The 20,809-nt window shown below is 39.7% G+C and overlaps 1 protein-coding gene across 2 annotated transcripts in view; it reads right to left on the bottom strand.

Moving 5' to 3' along the window:
• Positions 1-16,340, bottom strand: part of SP3 (Sp3 transcription factor) — a 57,517-nt gene extending 41,177 nt beyond the window's left edge. For both annotated transcript variants that reach the window (XM_080799314.1, XM_080799315.1), the window contains exons 1-3: positions 16,198-16,340; positions 15,576-15,698; positions 6,873-8,232 (exon numbers count right to left, since the gene is read on the bottom strand). In XM_080799314.1, coding sequence (XP_080655440.1) covers positions 6,873-8,232; positions 15,576-15,698; positions 16,198-16,317 — 1,603 coding nt within the window. In that variant the 5' untranslated portion in view covers positions 16,318-16,340. The remainder of the gene's footprint in view (positions 1-6,872; positions 8,233-15,575; positions 15,699-16,197) is intronic.
• Between the last annotated feature and the right edge of the window lie 4,469 nt (positions 16,341-20,809).

Genomic DNA, 20,809 nt, shown 5'->3' with positions numbered 1-20,809 from the left:
GTAACGTGTACTCCCGATTTCAGAAATATCAATATGTTCACCAATGTGTGTTTTCGAAACAAATGTTTCTCATTTCTAGGATTTCTGATTGTTTCTTTTACATATCTACCCTTGCTTTATAACTTCTTTTCTAAAAATGCCACAGCTTTATCTGATTGACAATCAAAAACACAATGACTAAACCCTTCAATACGTTGTTCTTTAACACAACATGAATTCATTTCCAAATTGTTGATTTTACTGGCTATCTTTCATAGATTTTATGTTTATCATGTATTTTGGAATTTTGGTTTTCAGGCTTATCTTGAGTAAAATTTTCCTCTGTATTACAGCTCCATGTCTGGAATTTTTACAAGTGCTTCTTCTATCAAGTCTCTCTAGCCCCAGTGCAGACCCAGGTTTTATACTGGCTTTAAAGAAAATACTGGAGATATCACAAATCCAGACACTGAGCTAACAGTTCAATGCTTCAGACTGGTTCACTTGCCGATCACAGGTTGTGTTCCTGTCCTACTTCCTTGTGTCCTCTTCTCAGCTGTAAGTGTAAGCCTCATTTAAGCCATACCTTTGAGTAACATAAAGCAGCACCATTTTTTTTTTTAAGCTCCCCTTTAACACAAGGGAGCCCTACTCCAGATTGGTTTTAAACAGTGAACCTGACTGATCCTTGGCTCTTCCTCATGTTGGGTTACTTTTATCTATATTAACAGATTATTAAATAGGCTATAATTCCTGACCTAAATACTTAGCAGGTATGTTCATCCTATTAAAAAAAAAAAAAGTAAAAAGTAAACAGGATAAAAGAACTGTAGAGGCAATATAATTAATTACAATATTAAAAACATATGACACCAAGTTTGATTCCTGAGAGATTATAGAGATTTCCACTTTCTACATTAAAATTTTCATGTTTTTATTTTCCATAACAAACATCTTTTACTTTATAACCAGATAAAGCAAACTTTAATAAAGTACAGAAAATACACAATTATAACACTAAAATTGAATGAACAAAAAAATACTGTTGAGAAAATCAGAATCTGAATGATTTTCTCAAGCTCTGAAATAAAAATTTAGAAATTTTTAGAAAAAAAATTTTTAATTTAGTGAAATAACATGGCATGCATATACAGTGTACAGATTCCCAAACGAAGAACTAAGAATTAGAACAAAGCAGAATATACTATACAATACCTAACTAAAAGGTTCTCAGGTTGTATTTAATAATAAAACTTTAAGGTCTACATAAAACAATAGCTAGATTGGTCCCCTATTTGTGTACAAACAATAGCTAGATTGGTCCCCTATTTGTGTAAGAAGGCTAAAAGATCTATCTACCAATCACTTTAAATCATCATGGATGGCATTCATTTTTTCCCATTCTTTCTTTAGTTCTAAAAATACTGCATTTTCACCATACACCCTGCTTTTCAACCATTAGGTTTGGCCTTTTAGAGCTGTATTTGTACATTCCTATCATCAGCCAGTTCTGACATGTGATTCCTTAGACAAAACCAAAAACCAATACATTTATTTTGTTAGAATCACCAATAAAGATGTTCCAGAAAACATTCCCTCCACTTACCATGAAAAAAAAAAAATACATAAGGCTAGTTAGTATCTTTCTCCAGAAAATGAAAAAAAAAAAAAAAAAAAAACCTGATACAAATTAAATTGCAGAACGTCAAGTCAATGTAGTATAGAAAAACAACAACCAGAAAAACCAAAAAAACAAACAAAAACAAAAAAAGACCCAACCAACCAAAACCCCAAAGGCTATTGTGAAAAGCTCTGGGCCAGTTTCCTTCCCTACCCAAATGTTAGAATGGTAACACGATTACTGCAAGAAAGAATTACATCAGATGATGTAACTAAAAACACCTATATAGTAGCTGACACATCTCTCTCTCCCTTTTGCTCTTGAATACTTAAATTAACTATAAAAGTTTTAAAAATCCAACTTTTTAAAAAAAGATTTTATTTGACTGACACAGCAAGAGGGAACACCAGCAGGGGGAGTGAGAGAGGGAGAAGCAAGCTTTCCATTGAGCAGGGAGCCTGATGCTGGGCTGGATGCCAGGACCCTAGGATCATGACCTGAGCTGAAGGCAGACGCTTAATGACTGAGTCACCCAAGCACCCCCAAAATCTAACTTTTTGTAATGCTTCCATTCACTGTTAATTTTAAAAAGCACAGCTACCAATTAGTCCACAACCAAACGTCAGGTTTTTTGCTCTAAAGTAGTAATGATTTCCATAAATCTTTCTTCCTACTTCAAACCCCTGACTGAATTTTAAATATTCCTAGTCTTAAAGGACAAACTTGTACTCATTTAAAACAAAATCTTGTAAAGGACTAAAATTTGAGAGACTGAATAAGTCTTGGTTTGAACTTTGGGGAAATTTTCTGACTAGAAAAAGCTTTGGAAAGATAGACAAATCCATACTTTCTCTCTTCCCACCACACAGCAATGGTAGACAAAGTAAAACTTCAAAAACAGAAGTTCTCTAAATCTACATGCATCTTCTCAGTGAAAAAGAAACAAACAAACAAATATTAACAGTGAGTGGGACATGCTTGGGGCATGATGAGCTGCTCTACCTCCCAAGGAAAATGGGGATCTGGTTTCTAAGGGGTCAGAGGCACTAAACATACCCAACACGAGGAGGGGTTCAGAGACAGACTCATTGCCTTAAACAAGCTGAAGCAGAGGTCATTTCCGTTGAAGGGAAGCTTAAGAAAAACAAAAAGTCAAAGAAATCCCAGAGTCCCAGTAAAAAAATCTGTGTCTTCTCATTTATTATGAAAAGTACTACATTATTTCCATGCTTATCAAATACAAAATTCAAACCAGTGATGTAAAAGTGTTAAGCCTTTTCTCTGGGCATACTATGCTCTAACACAGACAAAAAAATTTTATTCTTATTTTCAGGTGAGATACATCTTAAAGTAATTTATCTTGCTTCTCGCCAATTTAAAAAGACAGTACACCAAAGGCAGTTTTCCTATTACCAAATCTTCCCAAAATTAAAATTTCCTGGGTTTCATTATTAAACATGCTGTTGTGTACTTTGCAGCATTTGTTCTCATTCTTTTTAACTTTCATTTTCTCAATTTTTTTCCCTAGTCCTTTAAAACTGGGACGAAATTCACATTTAATGGTCTCCCAGAGCACATCCTTATTTTACCCTTCCTTATCACCATTCAATACTAAATTACCACTTTAAAAAGTCCATCTTAAGGGCACCTGGGTGGTTCAGCTGGTTAAGCATCTGACTCTTGATTTCAGCTCAGGTCATGATCTCAGGGTCATGAGATCAAGCCCCACCTTGGCTCTGCACTGGATGTGGCACCTACTTAAGATTCTCTCTCTCAAAAAAAAGATTCTCTCTCACCCCCTCTGCCCCACGCCCGCTCTCTCTCTCTCTCTCTCTCTTTCTCTAAAACACAAAACTATGTTAAATTTGTAAAGTAAAATTCAAAAAACATTTAAAGTCCATTTTGTATCTAATTCATACAATGTTGCTATTTTGATAGTATTTTAGAAATAAATCACTGTACTGAAGATTTGGTGCTTTGTAACAATCTAATTCATAAATCCACAAAAACCACAAATAAATCTCTGAGGATTTTTTTTAACATGTATAGATCTCCATAACATTAATTTTGTCCAAGCTTAAAAAGCTACCAGCTGTATCTTCAGAAATATGTCATTCTATCAGTATTCTCCAACTTTTTGGTCTCAGAATTCCTTCTAAACTCTTAAATATTACTGAGGTCTCCAAAGGCTTTTGTTCACATAGATTATATATTTAGTATCTACCATATTAAAAATTATGAGAAACTATAATTTTGTTTTAAGAATAATAAATCCATTGCATGTTAACATAAATCAACATTTTATGAAAAACTACTATTTTCCAAAAATATAAAACAAAAGCTTAATGAGAAGACCATGTTTTGCATTTCTGCAGAACTCTTTATAAAATGTCTAGATTAAAAGAACACAACTAGAGTCTCATATTTTGCCTCTGCATTCTGTTTGCAGCATGGGGTTTGGGGTGAAGCAGAGAAAGAATATCTAGTCTTACAAATATACAGGGTTGGAAAAGAGGTAATTTTATTGCCTTTCAGCATTCTTTGATACTATATACCAAACTTAACAAGTGGCAGTTTCTTTATAGGTCAGTTGCAACGTAAAACCTGAAACCATATTGATAAACATTCCACACGCTTGCTATTGGTCTATCTCAAACTCTGAATGGATCTTTTTAACCCCGAATGATTTTGTAATATGAATTGATATTTGACAACTACTGGTTCACTGAGTTATCATATAGATCTTCCAAATGTTGGTACATTTCTTTATAATACAGGACACCCCCCAAAAATCCCATTTATTAATATCACTATCCATCTCATCAGTAAAGTATTTTATTAGTAAAAGCTGTCAAATTCATAGTAGCAGTTTTGAGTTTTCCAAAATTCTAATTTTTACTGGAAAACCCAAATCTTATCATTGGTAGCAAATTAAAAAAGGCTTTTTCCTTTAAGTAACCAGCTCACTTAATATTTTTGAGAAAATATTTGCTCTTAAATATATAAATCTCTCAATAACCAGTTTGTCAGTTGTTCTTTCAAGTTAAAAACAGCCTTTCATGAAAACAGCATATAATTCAACTCCTACAACTGTACAAACAAAAAAAATTTTTCTTAAGACAATCATCTTACTTTGGTATATAGCAGCAATGCTTTGTTAAAGCATACTTTCCATTTTATCACAAAGAATATTGCAAAGACAAGTAGCGAGAACAGCATATCAAAAATACAGTGAGATACCACTTCACACCTGTTAGGATGGCTATAATCAAAAAGAAAGACAATTGTAAAGGTTGGTAGGAATGTAGAGAAATTGGAACACTCAATGGTGTAGTCCCTTTTGAAAAAGTCTGGCAGTCCCTCAAAATGTCAACAGTTACCATACGACCCAGCAATTCCACTCCTCAGTATATACTCAAAAGAAACAAAATCATGCCCACATAAAAACTGTCCATAAATGTTCACAGCATTCTTCGTAATAGCCAAAAAGTAGAAACACTGTTCCTCAACTGGATATATATACTGCATTTTATTCCATTTACCTCACTGTGAAGTATTACTCAGCCACAAAAAAGGAATGAAATACTGACACAGGCTACCATACAGATAAACCTTGAAAATATTATACTAAATGAAGGAAAGACACAAAAAGCCACAAAATGTATTATCCCACTGATATGAAATAATAGGCAAGTCCAGAATAGGCAAATTCAAAGAGACAGAAAACAGGTTAGTGGTTACCAGGGATTAAGGGGAAGGAGGTAATGAGGAGCGACTGCTGATGGGCTTGAGTTTCTTTGTGAAAAAACTCTAAAATTTGATAGTGGTGATGGTTGTACAAGTCTATAACTACATTAAAAAAAACCCACTGAATTCACTTCAAAGCGTGAATTTTATGGTATGTGAATATATTTCAGTAAAGCTAATTTTTAGAAAAGGAAATGCAGCACTCAAGGGTCAAGATTTAGTAAAAATATTTTGACTAGTTCATCAAAGTCATTCTTAAGTGAAAACGATAATTTTCTTTAACTGCAAATACATGATCATGAAGACTGCAACAACTAGCAAAATAGTTTGGTGCCACTAATCTCATTTTTGCTAAGGCACAAGCCATTTTGTGTAAACATCAACACAATGAAAAAGGCAAATAACTTCAGTATTAAGAAAAGTAATCTGAAATCAAGGATCTCTGAGAGGGTCTCAGGGATCCACCAGGAGTCCACAGACCATGCTTTGAAAACGGGTGCTCTAAACCATTGCTTCAGAAGGCTCAAATGCAATTAAAGGCTTGCCAAGTACAGATCTGAGACTTTAGAACAATGCCAATTTTCTAAGGATAGATGACAAATTTCTCCAAAGAAAAAACGTAATCTCTACTGTGATAGGAATTACTTCAATAAATCAAATTCAAGGGTCCTAATATAAGAGCTTGGAATCTTGGACTCAATGGAAGATTATAATAATAACACAGTCACCACAAGAACCCAAATACAAAGAAGGATAAAACTAAGAATTTAGTGCACAACAAAACATTCATAACATGTTATCTAAATGAACATTAAGGTAATGATGATACCATCTCTTTTAAACTATATTATTTAATTTCTGCCAACATTCAAAGAGTAGACTTCTGAAATTTCTACCCATACTATCAATAACAATATATCGAGCACAGTTAAATTTAATATTCACTATACACTTACAAGAATAAATTCTCACAGAATCAAAGAATTTTAGGTCTGGAAAGTACCCTAGGATACAGTTACCTAGTCCAATAATCCCACTTTATATAATGAGAAAACCAAGTTTGCAAGAAAAAAAGGAATCTGGCCGCAATCACACAGCTAGCTAGTGGGTGAGACAACAAATAGTCATGGCTCCCAGTGCCATGTTTTCACCATGACAATCTGACTCCCCAACCAAATATAATGCAAAAGTATTTAATTTACATCACAAGAAGCAAAACCAAGATACCTAACCAGCCAAATAAAAATTTTGTAATGCTTGACAATACCAATCAGATACGAAAACATATAAAATTAACGAATAACTACAAATGTAATTTATGGCATAATGGAGAAATGAATCCTTGACTTTAAAACTTTCAAGAACAATCTGGAAGACATCTTAATGTCTACTTTTCATACAAACATGGGGAAATGTATCATCACCTGTAAAGATAGCCAGATGTATTGAAAATACCTTAACGCAAAAAATATCCCTACATGTCAACAAATCACTTATCTATGGCATGACATGACTTAAGACTCACCTGCAGGACTGTCAGCATTCTCTCCTGGGTGGAGCTGTATACCAGTAGAATCTATAGAGTTTACTGTAACTGTCTGTAGATTTGGCAACTGACCAGTGCTTAGACTAACTGGAGTTGAAGTCAAGGCTCCACCTGCTGCAACTTGACCAAGCGTGAGTGTCTGAACAGGCGTCAAAGTTATTTGTTGGGCAGCAGTATTCTGTATTTGCAAATTCTGCAAGTTCTGGACCCCTTGTACTTGAAATGTTTGCCAAGTTATCTGTCCAGAAGGGGTCACTGTCTGTGCCTGAATTAAAAAGGTTCCAGGATTCAGCTGCAACTGAAGATTTTGCAAAGCCTGTTGTGATATATTCTGACCACTGGTTTGCACACCATGGATTGTCTGTGGTGTAATACCTTGCACAATTTGGGCTTGACTGGTTGGCTGCTGAGACTCTGGAAGTTGTAGATGTTGTACAACAGGCTGTGCTGTAGAAACCTGAATATTCTGAGCCTGTGTCTCTTCAGAAACAGGCGACTGGATATAATTTCCCTGAAGATCTGAAGAATGGACTTGCCCACTAGAAGTAGTCAAGCTATTTGTGTTTTGTTGTAATATACCTGTACTATCTATAGTAACAGGCAACTGTGATGAAGATGATGTTGGCACAAATAAATCTGTATCAGTATTAGTTTCATTAATATCAGGAGAAACCCGCTCACCAGTCCTTTCTGAATTGTCTGAACTATCCATAGCTTGTCCTGTGTTTATCAAATGTCCATCGGCATTAATGCCTGCAGTCATTGTCTGAGAACTGCCCGAGAGTCCCAAAGAATCTAGATCGACACTATTGATTGGTACAAAGGTAATATTTCCTGGCAGACCAAGAGGCACATTAGCAACTACTTGGGTTTGGCCAGGAAAAGATGAACCACCAATTGCAACTCCCTGAACCTGGACTTGACCAGTCTGTGGTATGAGATTCTGGATATTAGCAGGAGGTGTTCCAGAGGCAAGCAAGGTCTGATTAGAGCCAGGAATGATCTGAATTTGGCCACTTTCTTGATTTATACCCCCATTATCTGAAGAGCCTGTGAAGCCAATTTGAACCTGCTGACCATCTGTTGACTGAATTTGTGGTATTACTTGATATTGAACATTGGACACTGTACCATTTGATGAATCTGATCCTGGTGCAACTGAAAATATTTGTTGATTCTGCAAATTCTGAAGGGGAAGGACATACTGCCCACTCGAAGTAGCAGCACTTGGAATCTGTACTAGATTACCAGCTTCATCTTTTATAGTTGTAGGTGTGGCTGACAAAACCTCCCATCGGTTTGGTGCTCCTCCTAACTGTGCAGAAGCCAAATCACCTGTCTGGATAAAGAAAACAAAAAATGTTACATGATATATTTTTGTGGCATATTTAAACCAGTCCTCAAAAAAAATCTAAAAACTGACAGAAATTCTACTACCTGAAGTTAAAACTTCTCTTAATTATACAGCAGACTTCAAATACTGAAGCAGTACTACATAAACTATAATAATCATTATTTCCAATTTTGTTAGTTACTGCAAAGATAACCCATGCTATTTGAGCAGCAAAAAAATTTCAATCAGAGTAATCTTTGTTTTACCAACTGGTCTTCTAATTCCTCACCTATGATCTCTAATCCATACAGTTAAATCAACAGAAGTGTAAGTGGCTAGAAAAGACATGGACAGCTCAAATCAAGTATTATCTCAAACACTGAAGAGTTAAAAATATATATATATATAACCTACTAAAATACATATCACTAATTAAGTACATTATATTTGTATACAAAAAGAAACATAACTAGTACAGTGTTATCAAGTCATCTGAGTTAGAAAAGTCAGTATTTGTATTATTGCTGTAAACCTTAAGTCAAAAGCTACTCTTGGCATGCATTAATGTCCTCCAGAGTAAACTCTTGGCTAAGCCATCACATTAGCAAGCCATCACATTCTTTACTTTTCCCATGAACTACAAAAAAAAAAAAAAAGAGAGAGTGAGAGAGAGAGAGACCTTAAAAAATTTTAATAAGGAAAGATTATTGAACTATGACCACATGGCAAAGTCACTCCATCTGAAAGGTTTTTCTAGACTCTAAAAGCTGGAGGATACAGACAATGGTTTTACCTACTACTCTATTTAAATTTGCAGTACGATGATAGACATATACATTGTGCATTCTGTGATGTGATAGAATTCTAAGCTATCAAGCCCATATTTTATGGATTAGGCAACACTGGAAAAATACCAACAAAGGAAAGCAGAAAGCAATAAAATCTAATACAACAATGTCAAAGCATGAAAATTTTAAGGGAATAAAGTAATGTCTCACACCAGAGCCATTCTTTCAATGCTAAGTACCATGATAGTGATTTATATCATTTACTCCTTACAACAATCTCGTAAAGTAGGTGTTATTACTATTTTCATTTCACAAATGAAATAAGTGAGAAACAAAATCACACAGGTCTCAAATGGCCAAGACAGGATTTAAAACTAGGCCAAGTCTAACTCCAGAAGCCAGGCCTTTAATTCTATACTAAGCTTGTCTCCCACTAAGACCAAGGGTAAAGATATGGGGAATGAGATCCTATATGAATTACTCACCCTCAAAATAAAGCCATTCCCATGCCACTTCCTTCTAGATCTAGAGGCAACTTCCTGTGACTCTGCGTATCACTACACAATGAAAACTTAAGCATACCAAGTCCAGCATTCTCAACCTAGGACCCACACCTAAGCTTCAAAGGATCTCTGAATCCTCTAAATAAACGTATCAACTTTTTGAGAAAGTGGAACTGGGGGACAGAGAGATAATCTAGGATTTCATCACATTCTCAAAGTAGGTGTATGACCACACAAAATGGTTAAGACATACACTGTTCTCTCAGTAGGAACCATTCCACAAAATTCAATAAAAATCTTCTGGTTCTACAATATTTGAAGAGTTTCTTAAAGAAACTACCTAATTTTCATGCAGATGCATGGTTGAAAAGCATGTATTTCAATGGATGAACCACAGTTTAATGATTCAAGAGATTTGCGCATATTTGCCAAGTAGAAATGAACATATGAGTAAGCTCATGAAATAAACAATTTCTATTTCAAATGGTTCCCAATTCATCCAAACAGAAACACACATACATGCTATGACTATGTGAATAGTGGTGTGCACTAGCCATATGATCAAAATGCTTTTTAGAAACATAGAGATGGGGAAAAAAAAAAGGTTTCACACAAGAGATAAAGTAATCTTAGAATAAAATTTATGACTTCACCATAGGCAGCTAGGAAAGAGAGAGAAAGGCATTAATGAAGGTATAAAAACAATACCACAGACAAAAGGAAACTAAAGAATATGTAGTTTGGAGTTCAAGAAGATCCAGAAAAGACTCATATTCATAGAATAAAGTAAGGGGGAACAAGACTAGATATTTTATCAACGCCTGTAGTTAATGGCTTTGAAGATTGTGCTAAGGAGTTTGGACTTCATCCTACAGATAGTAAATGAAAGCTGTAAAAGGTTTTTAAGCAAGTGAGTGATGCAATCCGGTCTGTGTTTTATAAACTAAGGCCCTGTGAAGGAGACTGAAAGAAAGGCGGAAGAGACTAAAGACAGATAAACTGTGGAACTCTGTACAAATGTGTAGCATTGAACTAAAATAATCATCTTTTAAATACAAACATTTAAACTTATCAAACTTAAATTACTAATAAGAAAAGACCAGTCACTAAAGTTCCATGTCATTCTTCAACTTCTATTTGGTTCAGGAATTACAAGCCTAAATCATCTTTCCCAATATCAGAACAGTAATTCATATTTCACTTTAGTCTCTTGGCATTTTAAATAAAGATATTTATATCTACACTTTATACTGAAATCTACTCTAAAGTATAATGTCTAAAAATCCAATCTTAATTTTCCTAAGGTTGCTGTTTACCTCTGGAAAACTGACTGTTGAGGTGGTTTTTTTTTTTTGGCCAGCACTAAAATTTACAATTAGTCAACTTACACCAAAGGATACAGTATTTCAGGTATAAATCATTTTACAATACTGGCATTTTGTCCTTTTTCATCCTTAAAAAAAAAAAAAGCCAAATTTGTGGCATCTAAAGTATTACTTTCTTGCAAAATTGTAGTAAGGACAGATATTGAACCATCAGTGAACAGCTTTTTAGTCAAGAAATTCTGTGAAAATAAATATAGCTACTCAAATGACAAATCTGACTAAGTACTACCCAAGAACCCCTCTCCAGAAGTTAAATAAAAATAAACTGTGGTACCACTTTTCCCAACAATGCAGGCCATTAATTGAAGGGAAATCCTCAAACCTAAGACAGCATGATGTATTTGAACTTTTTTGAATAAACCTAAGGTAAAATGAATATACAAGAAATATTTATGAAGCACAAACCCAGGGGAGGAAAAACAGCAACAAACAATTTAAAGCAAAAAAGGCAACAAAAAGGATCTTTTAAATGAAATAAATTTACTGTTTTAAAAAATTTACTAAGTATTAAATTTTTTAATGGAATTGGAGAGAAAACACCAAGTCAGAAAACTATTAGACCTTCATGATTTTTACCATTATGCTTGGGGGAGGGGCATGCATTACACCAGAAAGGAAAAGACTCAGAACTGACTTCTCTAGTCCTAGCTAGAACTGTGGAATTGTGTGTGATCTAGAGCAGGACTCAATTTTATGTTAAAAATGGGGAAATTAGGGCACCTGGGTGGCTCAGTGGGTTAAGCCTCTGCCTTTGGCTCAGGTCATGATCTTAGGGTCCTGGGATCGAGTCCCACATTGGGCTCTCTGCTCGGCAGAGAGCCTGTTTCCTCCTCTCTCTCTCTCTCTCTCTCCCTCTCTCTCTGCCTGCCTCTTGGCTTACTTGCGATCTCTCTCTGTCAAATAAATAAATAAAATCTTTAAAAAAAAATGGGAAAATTATTACCTAGTGGGTCATAAGAACCAAAAGAAAGTGTTATGCTCTACAAACTATAAGGCACTATACAAGCCTAAGATAACATTATGATTAGTAAATGAGAACAGAGAATGATCTGAATGCCTAGTACAACTTCTGGCATAAAGACCAGTAAATATTTATTGAATGAATACTTAAAAGTATTTAAAATCATTGCAAAGAAAATGACAGAACTGATCAATCCCCTTTCATTTATAAGAGAAATTTTATCAGCAGCACACCACTAATAGGGATGACTCAGAAAATCATCTGAGATCAAAGAACAGTTATAAAAATGTTTGATGTTAGGCTATGGAAACACTATAGAAATAAGAGAAGAGAGACATAAAAACATATAACCCAGGCAAGAATTAGTATTTGGTTCAGGTTCAAGATAACCCTCAAGAAAAATCAACCAGTGTTTCTTTCAGGAATTCTAATATTCTCACCAGACAACTAACAAAACACCATTTGACAAGGAAGTTGGCATTAATGTAAAAAGTTGAAACTGAAGGTACTCTTAAGTCTCCCTCTGTACATAAACACATGATAGCAGTGTAAAAAGGACCAAAACCAAGAGTAGCCCTGGTACGTTGCTATAGCAATTCATTACAAGGGCATTCTCCCGTGCAACCAAGCATAAAAATGGAGGGGGGGAGGGGCAGTTGAATGGGGGGGGTGGGGAGGCTATCTTCTCAGATAATACCTGTGGAAAGGAAAAAAGAAAAATTCATACCATTTATTGCATAGCATTCGAAAAGGATTATTAACTTCTCAGTTCCCCCAAGTGGCTTTTTGAAAGCCAGAAAAAGGCAAGGGCAGAGTGTTACTGGAAACAAAAACAAGTATGAAGCTAAGGTGGAAACAAACTAAGAACCAATATCAAGCAATTACTCAAGTTTCTTAAAGTCTTCAAGAAACAATGAAGAACTCAAAACCAATTTCAAATAAAAACAATTATCCAATTAACTGATTACAATTTAAGGTACAAATGAAATAAGCAAATTAATAACTCAGAAATTCACATCAATATAGATTCGACAAATATTGCATGAAACTCTATATCTTATATTTCCTAGTTACTAAAATTAACTATACAACTTTTAATAAAGTACAAAAAAGAGCCTTGCCATCAAACCAACTTTGGGAGCCCATGCTGTGGGACATTATAGGTGAGAATGGTTTATGATTAGACTTATTTATTAGCACAGTACTGGAGCTAACTATTCTTGGCCAGGATCCAGAAAGAACCCATATCATATTATAGCTAATTCTAAATTCAAGACACTTAAATCTCCAGTGCAGCTGACTGGCTTTTCAATGCCCTTGTAATCTTAAAATATCAAACTAAGCAAGCACAAAGTTGAATTTATATGCATATTTCTATTTGATTTTAAACACAACGATACTATATGCAGTGCGGTACCCTGGATTAGATCCTGGAACAGAAAATGGGCATTAGTGGGGGAAAAAAGTGAAACAAGAATGAAGTCTGTAAGCATAGTTAATAATACTGTATTACTGTTAGTTTCCTAGTTTTGACAAATGCACTATAGTTATACTGACGTTAGGGGAAGCTGGGTGAAGGGCAGATCGTAACTCAGTTTTATCTCTTCAACTTTTTTATAAATAAAAATTATTGCAAAATAAAATAAAATAAAGCACAACTACAAAAAAGCTCTTTCTCTCCAGACCTCTCATGATTCCCAGTAATTCTGAGTGATTACAGTAAGATTATCTAAGCACATTTTTAAACAGAAAAAAATGCCCATAAAAATCACTTAAATTCTCTTTCATTTTTTGAGATGTACATGTCTGAAATTCACTTTTAAACTGGAAAACTCATTTTCCCAGTGGCTAAGGCACACATATTCAAGCCAGTCTTACTAATTCTACTCAGTGAAAAATTTTATGCAAGCATACCAAACGTACAAAGAAAAAAGTGCTCCTACTGATTCTAGTTCATGTTCATCTGGCGGGAAATGTGATGTCAGTAGAGATTTGGTAGCTGAGAGGAGTTGAAGAGGATAGAAACAACCTCCCTACAAGTATATAACCACAGTAGGATAAGACCAGAGACAGTGTTTTCTATTCCCAGGGCTGAGATTCACATATACAAGTACATATACATATTTTTCACCCATAACTTCCTCCTTCACTTCTCCCCGCCCCCATCAGTGAGCTATATAAACTTGTTAAGTTGCAGTCACAAGAAGTTTTTCATCCTAACTGAAAATATTGTAAAAGACAAGTAGAAGCAATCTGCTTTGCACTTTTACTTGAGCAGTGCTTTTAAGATAAACAATTTGTTTTGGCACTGTGGGGCTAGAGAGATAATTCATAAAAAAGGCTTACCAATCCATAAGTTTTGTTTAGAAGTAACTGCCTCTCATAAACATGATTTTACACTTTTACATTTTCATCAGCTTACAAAAGCACAATACTTTTGAAGAATACTTTTAAGACATTAAAGCTATTCATATCCCTCTACAGTATAATTTGAAGCACCAAAATTACAAATATTTAATAGTACAGCTTAACATCAGCTTCACTTTAAGTGCCTAGACATACCTATTAATTTCCTGCAGATTATAACAAATATCATACTTTTTTGTCTATAGTGACCAATCAAAATACCACTACACAAATCAATTCCTATAATCCACCTCAAAAGAAACCAAAAATGACTGGGAGAGCTTTTTAGTATTTTAATAAGTGAACACATCTACATGTTTAACACAACAGCGATGATTCACACAGATACAAATCACAATTAACAGTCTTAAAAATTTTGTCTATCAATTTGTATTACACCCTCATACAACACACTGACCAGCTCCTCCCCCCCGCCCCCAAACTAAAAACCCTGCAAACAGAATCCCACCAAACCTTATCAGACCAGTAATCGCAGTAAGATGAAAATACAGCTTTGCCAACCAAACTGAACTGTAAGTACGGTATACGTTAGCATGCATGTAAATACAATTCCTTACACGTACTTTTGTTTCTAACACTGGCATTTAATACTCAATTTCAAAAGCCAAAGCATCATTTAAGTAACTTCGCCAATTTCAACGATCGCTAATCGAATGTTTCACTTATTCCACTTATGAAGAACTCCTGCAAATTTAAGTCGTCTGCAAAAACTAAAATACAACAATTTAGAATGGCCTCTAAAAAAGCACTCACAAAGTGTTCACTGCTGCATACAAAAGGGTAATTCAAAGAGTAAACCTTCATTCCTTTTTTGGTTTCTCTTTAGCAATTTACGCTTTAAATCAGTAAGACCTAGTAAGTTCCAGCAGAAAAAGCTCCAGGTTCAAAAATACTAGAAACTAAAGACACTGCCTCTGTAGTTGATACTATCTATGGCCGATAGGCTGTGCTTGAAAATTTTGTAGTGTTCAGCGAAGGAGTTTTCAGCACTGATATGAATTGCTCAAACATCCATTTTGGAGTCCTCTACCCCCGCCCTCTCTGACTTCATTTTGTAGTGCATTTGGATCGAGGCGCCGCAGTGACAATTTACAGAAAGCCTGGGCTGGCCTCTGATCCACACAGGCATGCGAAGGAGCCCAAAAGGGCGCCCCGGCAGCGCGATCCGTTCAGATCGCGGAAGGCGCGGGCGCCGGGGAGGCCTTTCGGGTTGGCGGGCGCGCTGCAGGCCCGGGATGGCGGGCGCAGGGCCTTGGCGGGGGCGGGCCGAGCGCGCGAGACTTACCGCTCCGGCGGCGGCGGGGGCCCCGGCTGCGGCAGCCGCCTCCTCCTCGTCGTCGCCCGGCGATGGCGGCCCTATCTTGCTGCAGGTAGCGGCCAGCAGGGCGAGCGGTGACGGCTGAGTGTCCTACCCCCGGTGGGCGGGTTCAGAGAGGGAGACAGGGGGAGGGGTGGCGGTTAGGGCCGGGCCGCCGCTCGCACAGGAAGTGCGCCTCGTTCCCCGCAGGCTGAGCCCAGGCGAGCGCCAGCCCGCGCTCTCCTCCTCCTCCTCCTCCTTCTCGACTCCGGCTCGCGTCCTCCCGCTCGCACGCACACCAACTCCACCGTCCGCGGGAAGGCGGGCGGCGGGCTGCGCGCCGGGCCTCCACCTTCCGCCCGGAACCCACCCCCGGGAGGGCGCACACGCTGGCTCGCTCACACTCACTCACACACACACACACACTCACACACACTCACAAAAAGGCGGCGGGAGGGGCAGCGCGGGCGGGGTCGGAGCGTTGGCGCCTCGGGCGGGCAGCTCCCGGGGCGGGGGGAGGGGAGGAGAGAGGCGCGGAGGGAGGGGAGAGGCGAGGGGAGGAGAAAGCGGCGCTAGGGGGGAGCCGGGCCGGGGCTCAGCCGCTCCTCACCTGGGCCGCCGCCGCCGCCACCGCGCCGTTTCCGTGCTGCTGCTGCTGCTGCAGATATTCGCCGTGGCCGCCGCCGCTGCCGCCGCCGCCGCCGCCACTGTCCACGTCCAAGGCAGCCATTTCCTCTTGTTTCACGGGCTTTTCGGGAGCTGCAGGCACAGCGCGGGGGGGGTGGGGGTGGGGAGGAAGGCGGGTGGAGGAGAGGGAGGGGGCCCGCGGGCCGAGGCGAAATTACTCCGAAAGCCCGGACCGAGTCCCCTTCCCCTCCCCCACCCGCCCCCCGGCGGCGGCGGCGGCGGATCCCTCCTCCCCTCCTGCTGCTGCCCCCGCCCGCCGCTGCCTGTAACCCTCCTCCTCCTCCTCTTTCCCTCCTCCTCCTCCTCCCCGCGCTGCCCCTGCCCCCTCTCCTCTCCTCTCCTCCCCTTTCCCTTCGCGCCGCTCGCTCTCACTCGCGCTCGCTCCTCTCGCACCGTCAGTCACTCACACACGCCCGCCCGCCGCCCGCGCCCGCACACGGGGGGATGCGCTCCCGGCGGACCGGGCCGCCCGCCCCAGGGCCCGGCAGGGACACGGCGTTGCTGGGGCTTAAGGGGTGGACGGTGGCTGGCCGGGAGGGGAGGAAGGCGGAGGGGAGTGCGGCTTTCTGCCTCTCACAGACACTCGGTCGCACACACTGGGCCGGGAGCCGGCGGCGGTGGCGGCGGCCCCTGGCTGGCTGTGGTCGGCGGCGGCGGCAGCGGCGGCGGCAGCAGCAAGGGTTGCTCTCTCTCGGCTTTACGTACCGGTCATAGTGTGTTTAGGGCACCTCAGGCGGGGCTCCCCGCCGCCTTACACATGGTGAGGAGCGAAGGCGGCGGCGGCGGGAGAGGATGCGGGAAGCGGCGGCGGACACGGCCGGAGCGGTCCGGGGATTTTTTTTTCCTATTTTGATTGACTGTGCGGGAAACACAAAAGGTGGAGCCTCCAGCCCAAAAGGGGGGAAGAGGGTGACAGCCCGCCCGGAAGTCCCGCCTCTCTTCTCCGCGCTCATTCGCCACCACGCTCTCGGTCGCCAGTGCTCATTGGCCCGGATACCCGTCCGTCCTCGGCCAGCAGGCGCGCTTCCTGTTTGCCCCCGGGTGGAAGGGGAGAGACAATAAGCGGCCGTGGCGGCGTAGGTTCCCGAGAGCGGCTACGGCTCAACTGTTACCCCGCTGTGCCCGCCTCGTTCGCCGGCCGCTGCTGTCAGGCCCGAGACTCGGGCCTCTTCCACCTCGCAGGTGCTTGGAGCAGGCCCAGCCACGCTGTAGGGAACTGGGCTGGGGAGAAAATCCATCCCCGGCGGCTCCCGTTCCACTCGACGCTTCCTCCATCCCGGCGGCAGCCTCCGTCGGATCTCCCCAGGGCCTCGCGCTCTCGGAGCCGCCGCTTCCCTGCGCTGCCAGGAGGCCGCCGCCGCTCAGCCCCGGGGCTGCTGCTACGGCCGCTGCAGCTACTGAGCAAACCAGACCCGCCCCACTAGCCCGGGGGGGAGGGAGCTGGTATTGGGGGAGACACCCCCTCCGAGGCTGGAGGAGGATTTTCTCTCACACATAACGGCTCTTAGATTCACAGGCAGAGCCATCTCGTTCCCATCCCCCTTAGCCCTAGGTTTCCAACCCGTCTCCCACTTGTACGTACCCTGGAGGCAGGCATTTAAAACAAAAATCTCAGTTCACCTCACTTACTGGAGGAGAGCTTTCATTCTGGCCAGTGGCACCAAAGCGGACACTTATATTTCATTTAATACGTGGCAAGAATATATATTCAAAGAGGCAGAATCCTTTTTTTTTAAATCCATTCACAATCATTTTGCTGCTCAAACATATTATTCCCTGCTTCTTGATCGCCTTAACAAGTCGACATCTGAGAAAGCCCATCAACAATTGCCAACGCTTTTTAAATTAGTGATTCTCAGGGAAGTTATTTTTTTCTTGGAACATTTTAGTTATTCCTTATAATCTCATTTCGCATATTGGATTACTTTAACACTCCTTTGCCCTTTTCATCCTTGATACCTTGCTGCTGTCCGGGAGGAATGCTCAGGCTTTATGTGTGTGTGTGTGTTTTGCCAATTAAGACATTTCTGCCTATTACCTTTAGATCTAATTGCCGAGAGGTTAAATTCAAGAAGCGAAAATATTGTCCACAATAACCCTGTTTATTAGAAAGCTGACTCAAGAATTTGCGTTTCAATTATTGTGATTATTGTATTTTGTGTGATAAAGTTGTGTTGGGGAATTGCGTTGTAAAGTCCAAGCAACTGAACTAGATTTTGTGTGTGCTAACTAAAAAGAATTCTTAGCCCATTTGTGAGACACTAAGTAAATTTGCACTTCAGTTCTTGTGATCTATGTACGTAGGATCAAAAATGTTGTGTGGTTACTTGGTATTTAATTGTACAAAAGACAGAACTTCCCCAGGAAATAAAAACCGTAAACATGCAAAAAAAAAACCACAAAACAAAACAAGGCGTGAAATTCTGGATCCCAAGAATGGGGTTAATCTTGCCTAATAGTAAGAACTTTGACCTCATATTTAAATAGAATAAAAGGTAAGTAGTATAAATGCTGTATAATTTCACACTTAAATTTTAAAGGAAAATTAAAGCATCATAGAAAAAGCTGATTTGGAGATGTGAGGAATGGGAGGCTTGAAGAGGACAGAAGTGAAAATGAGTGGGAGAGAAAGGAAAGGCACAGTGTTATCACTTTTCTGGCATGGATATGTTGGATGGAGGATCGCTCTGTCCCTACAAGAGAGCTTTCAGGCATTTTCATCAGCTGTTTTTCCAGGAATGGCAATGTGTTTTATGGGTCTTAAGATACTATCTCCGTGCCTCTTTTACAAAGTCTTAGTCCAGCCACCCATAGAGAGCAAAGTATTTGGCCACAGGAATTTATTTCCTCATTTATACCACTTCATAAATGGAATGAAGAAATCCTTTTCAAACTTCTTTGGTCCCATAAACCATTCTGACAAGATGCAAAAACACTTCATCTAATTTTTCTGAAAAGAAAATAATCTGTCGGGATGCCTGGGTGCCTCAGTGGGTTAAGCCTCTGCCTTCAGCTCAGGTCATGGTCTCGGGGTCCTGGGATCCAGCTCCACATAGGGCTCTCTGCTCAGTGGGGAGCCTGCTTCCCCCCTCTCTCTCTGCTGCCTCTCTGCATACTTGTGATCTCTCTCTCTGTCAAATAAATAAAATCTTAAAAAAAAAAAATCTACCACAGCTAACTATTCGGCTTCTAATGTAATTCTGCTAAGAGATACATATACCAAAAGTACTACTACTACAGAATCAGATTCAGAGGACCCTCTCAGACCACACTAAAGAGTATTAATGCTGAAAATGAAGATAGTCTCTGGACAGAACACCTTTTTTAGTTATTCCAGTACTGTAGTCAAATCTTGAAGTACAGCTTGCGTTAATGAAAAGATAGCCGTTTTCTCAGTCCAAGGCAGACTCAATGGCAACTACTGCCACATTACATAAGAATCCAGAACTGCAGCTGCCTCTCAGGAAGGGAAGCACCAAGCTCATATCATGTATACTTTCTCCTTTCCAAAGAGGATTTCACGAAGGAGGCTCTGTGCTCGCCACTGTTTATATCACAATAGGAGCTCTGGGTGTTACTGTATTTTCCCTTATCCTCTGTTTTCCTAACTTTTTTTTTTTAATCTTCAATGTGTTTTTGTAAAGTTTTCTTAAATCCTTTGGAAACGTGAATGTCAAAGGGCCTAACAGAGTTCTACACCCAATGACATGAATTTTGACCCTTCTTCAATTCCCTTTTTCTCTTCAAAGAGTAGAGGCTACTAAATGCTTGATTCACATCTGCAAGAGCCTAGCCATTCTGTATTAAAAATAGTGACAGCCCTGGTTAACTGTGTCACGCCCTTTCTGCCTTTCTTCCCTCCTCTGAGTATCTGTTAAGTGGACCATATGAAATTGCCAGTACTCTGCCATTTTCACCTAAAAACGTGGTGATTTTTTATAGTTAGACCTAAATCAATGTCTCTTTGACATAACCTTAGTTGCTATGATTGTGACCCTCCTCTTACCGAGCCCCCGGATCTCTTTAACCTGTTCACACTGGATTTCAAAATCTTCAAGTTTGTTCTATTTACATAATCACTATCATATTTCAGAAACATTGTGGTTGACATTGACATATGGCATACTTAACCCCATTCATACTTCATCTTCCCTACTTTAAAAAAAAAAAACACCTCAAAAACCAATTTATTTTTTCTTAATCTACAAAAAGAACATTTGGGAACTTATACTGTGTACCACCTACTTCACATTTTTAATCCTCACAGCCTTAGGAGATAAATACAGGTTTATCACTTTATAGATGAGGAAACGGGTTCAGCAAGATTATGGGACTTGTTCAGGGTCATTTTTCAAGTAAGTGGCAAAGTCAGGATTCAAACTCATATGTTGGCAGTTTCACCATCAACATACCAAGTTTACTTAAATGACCAGTTTAAGAGATGCACATAGCTATTACGGAAAAAAGAAAAAAGAGAGGATAAAAACAGAATAGGGGCGCCTGGCTGGCTCAGTTGGTAGAACATTCTGACCCTT

Source organism: Martes martes (assembly GCF_963455335.1).
Source record: "Martes martes genome assembly, chromosome: 3".
In the NCBI taxonomy this organism is placed as follows: domain Eukaryota; kingdom Metazoa; phylum Chordata; class Mammalia; order Carnivora; family Mustelidae; genus Martes; species Martes martes.
This window is presented reverse-complemented; position numbering and strand designations above follow the sequence as displayed.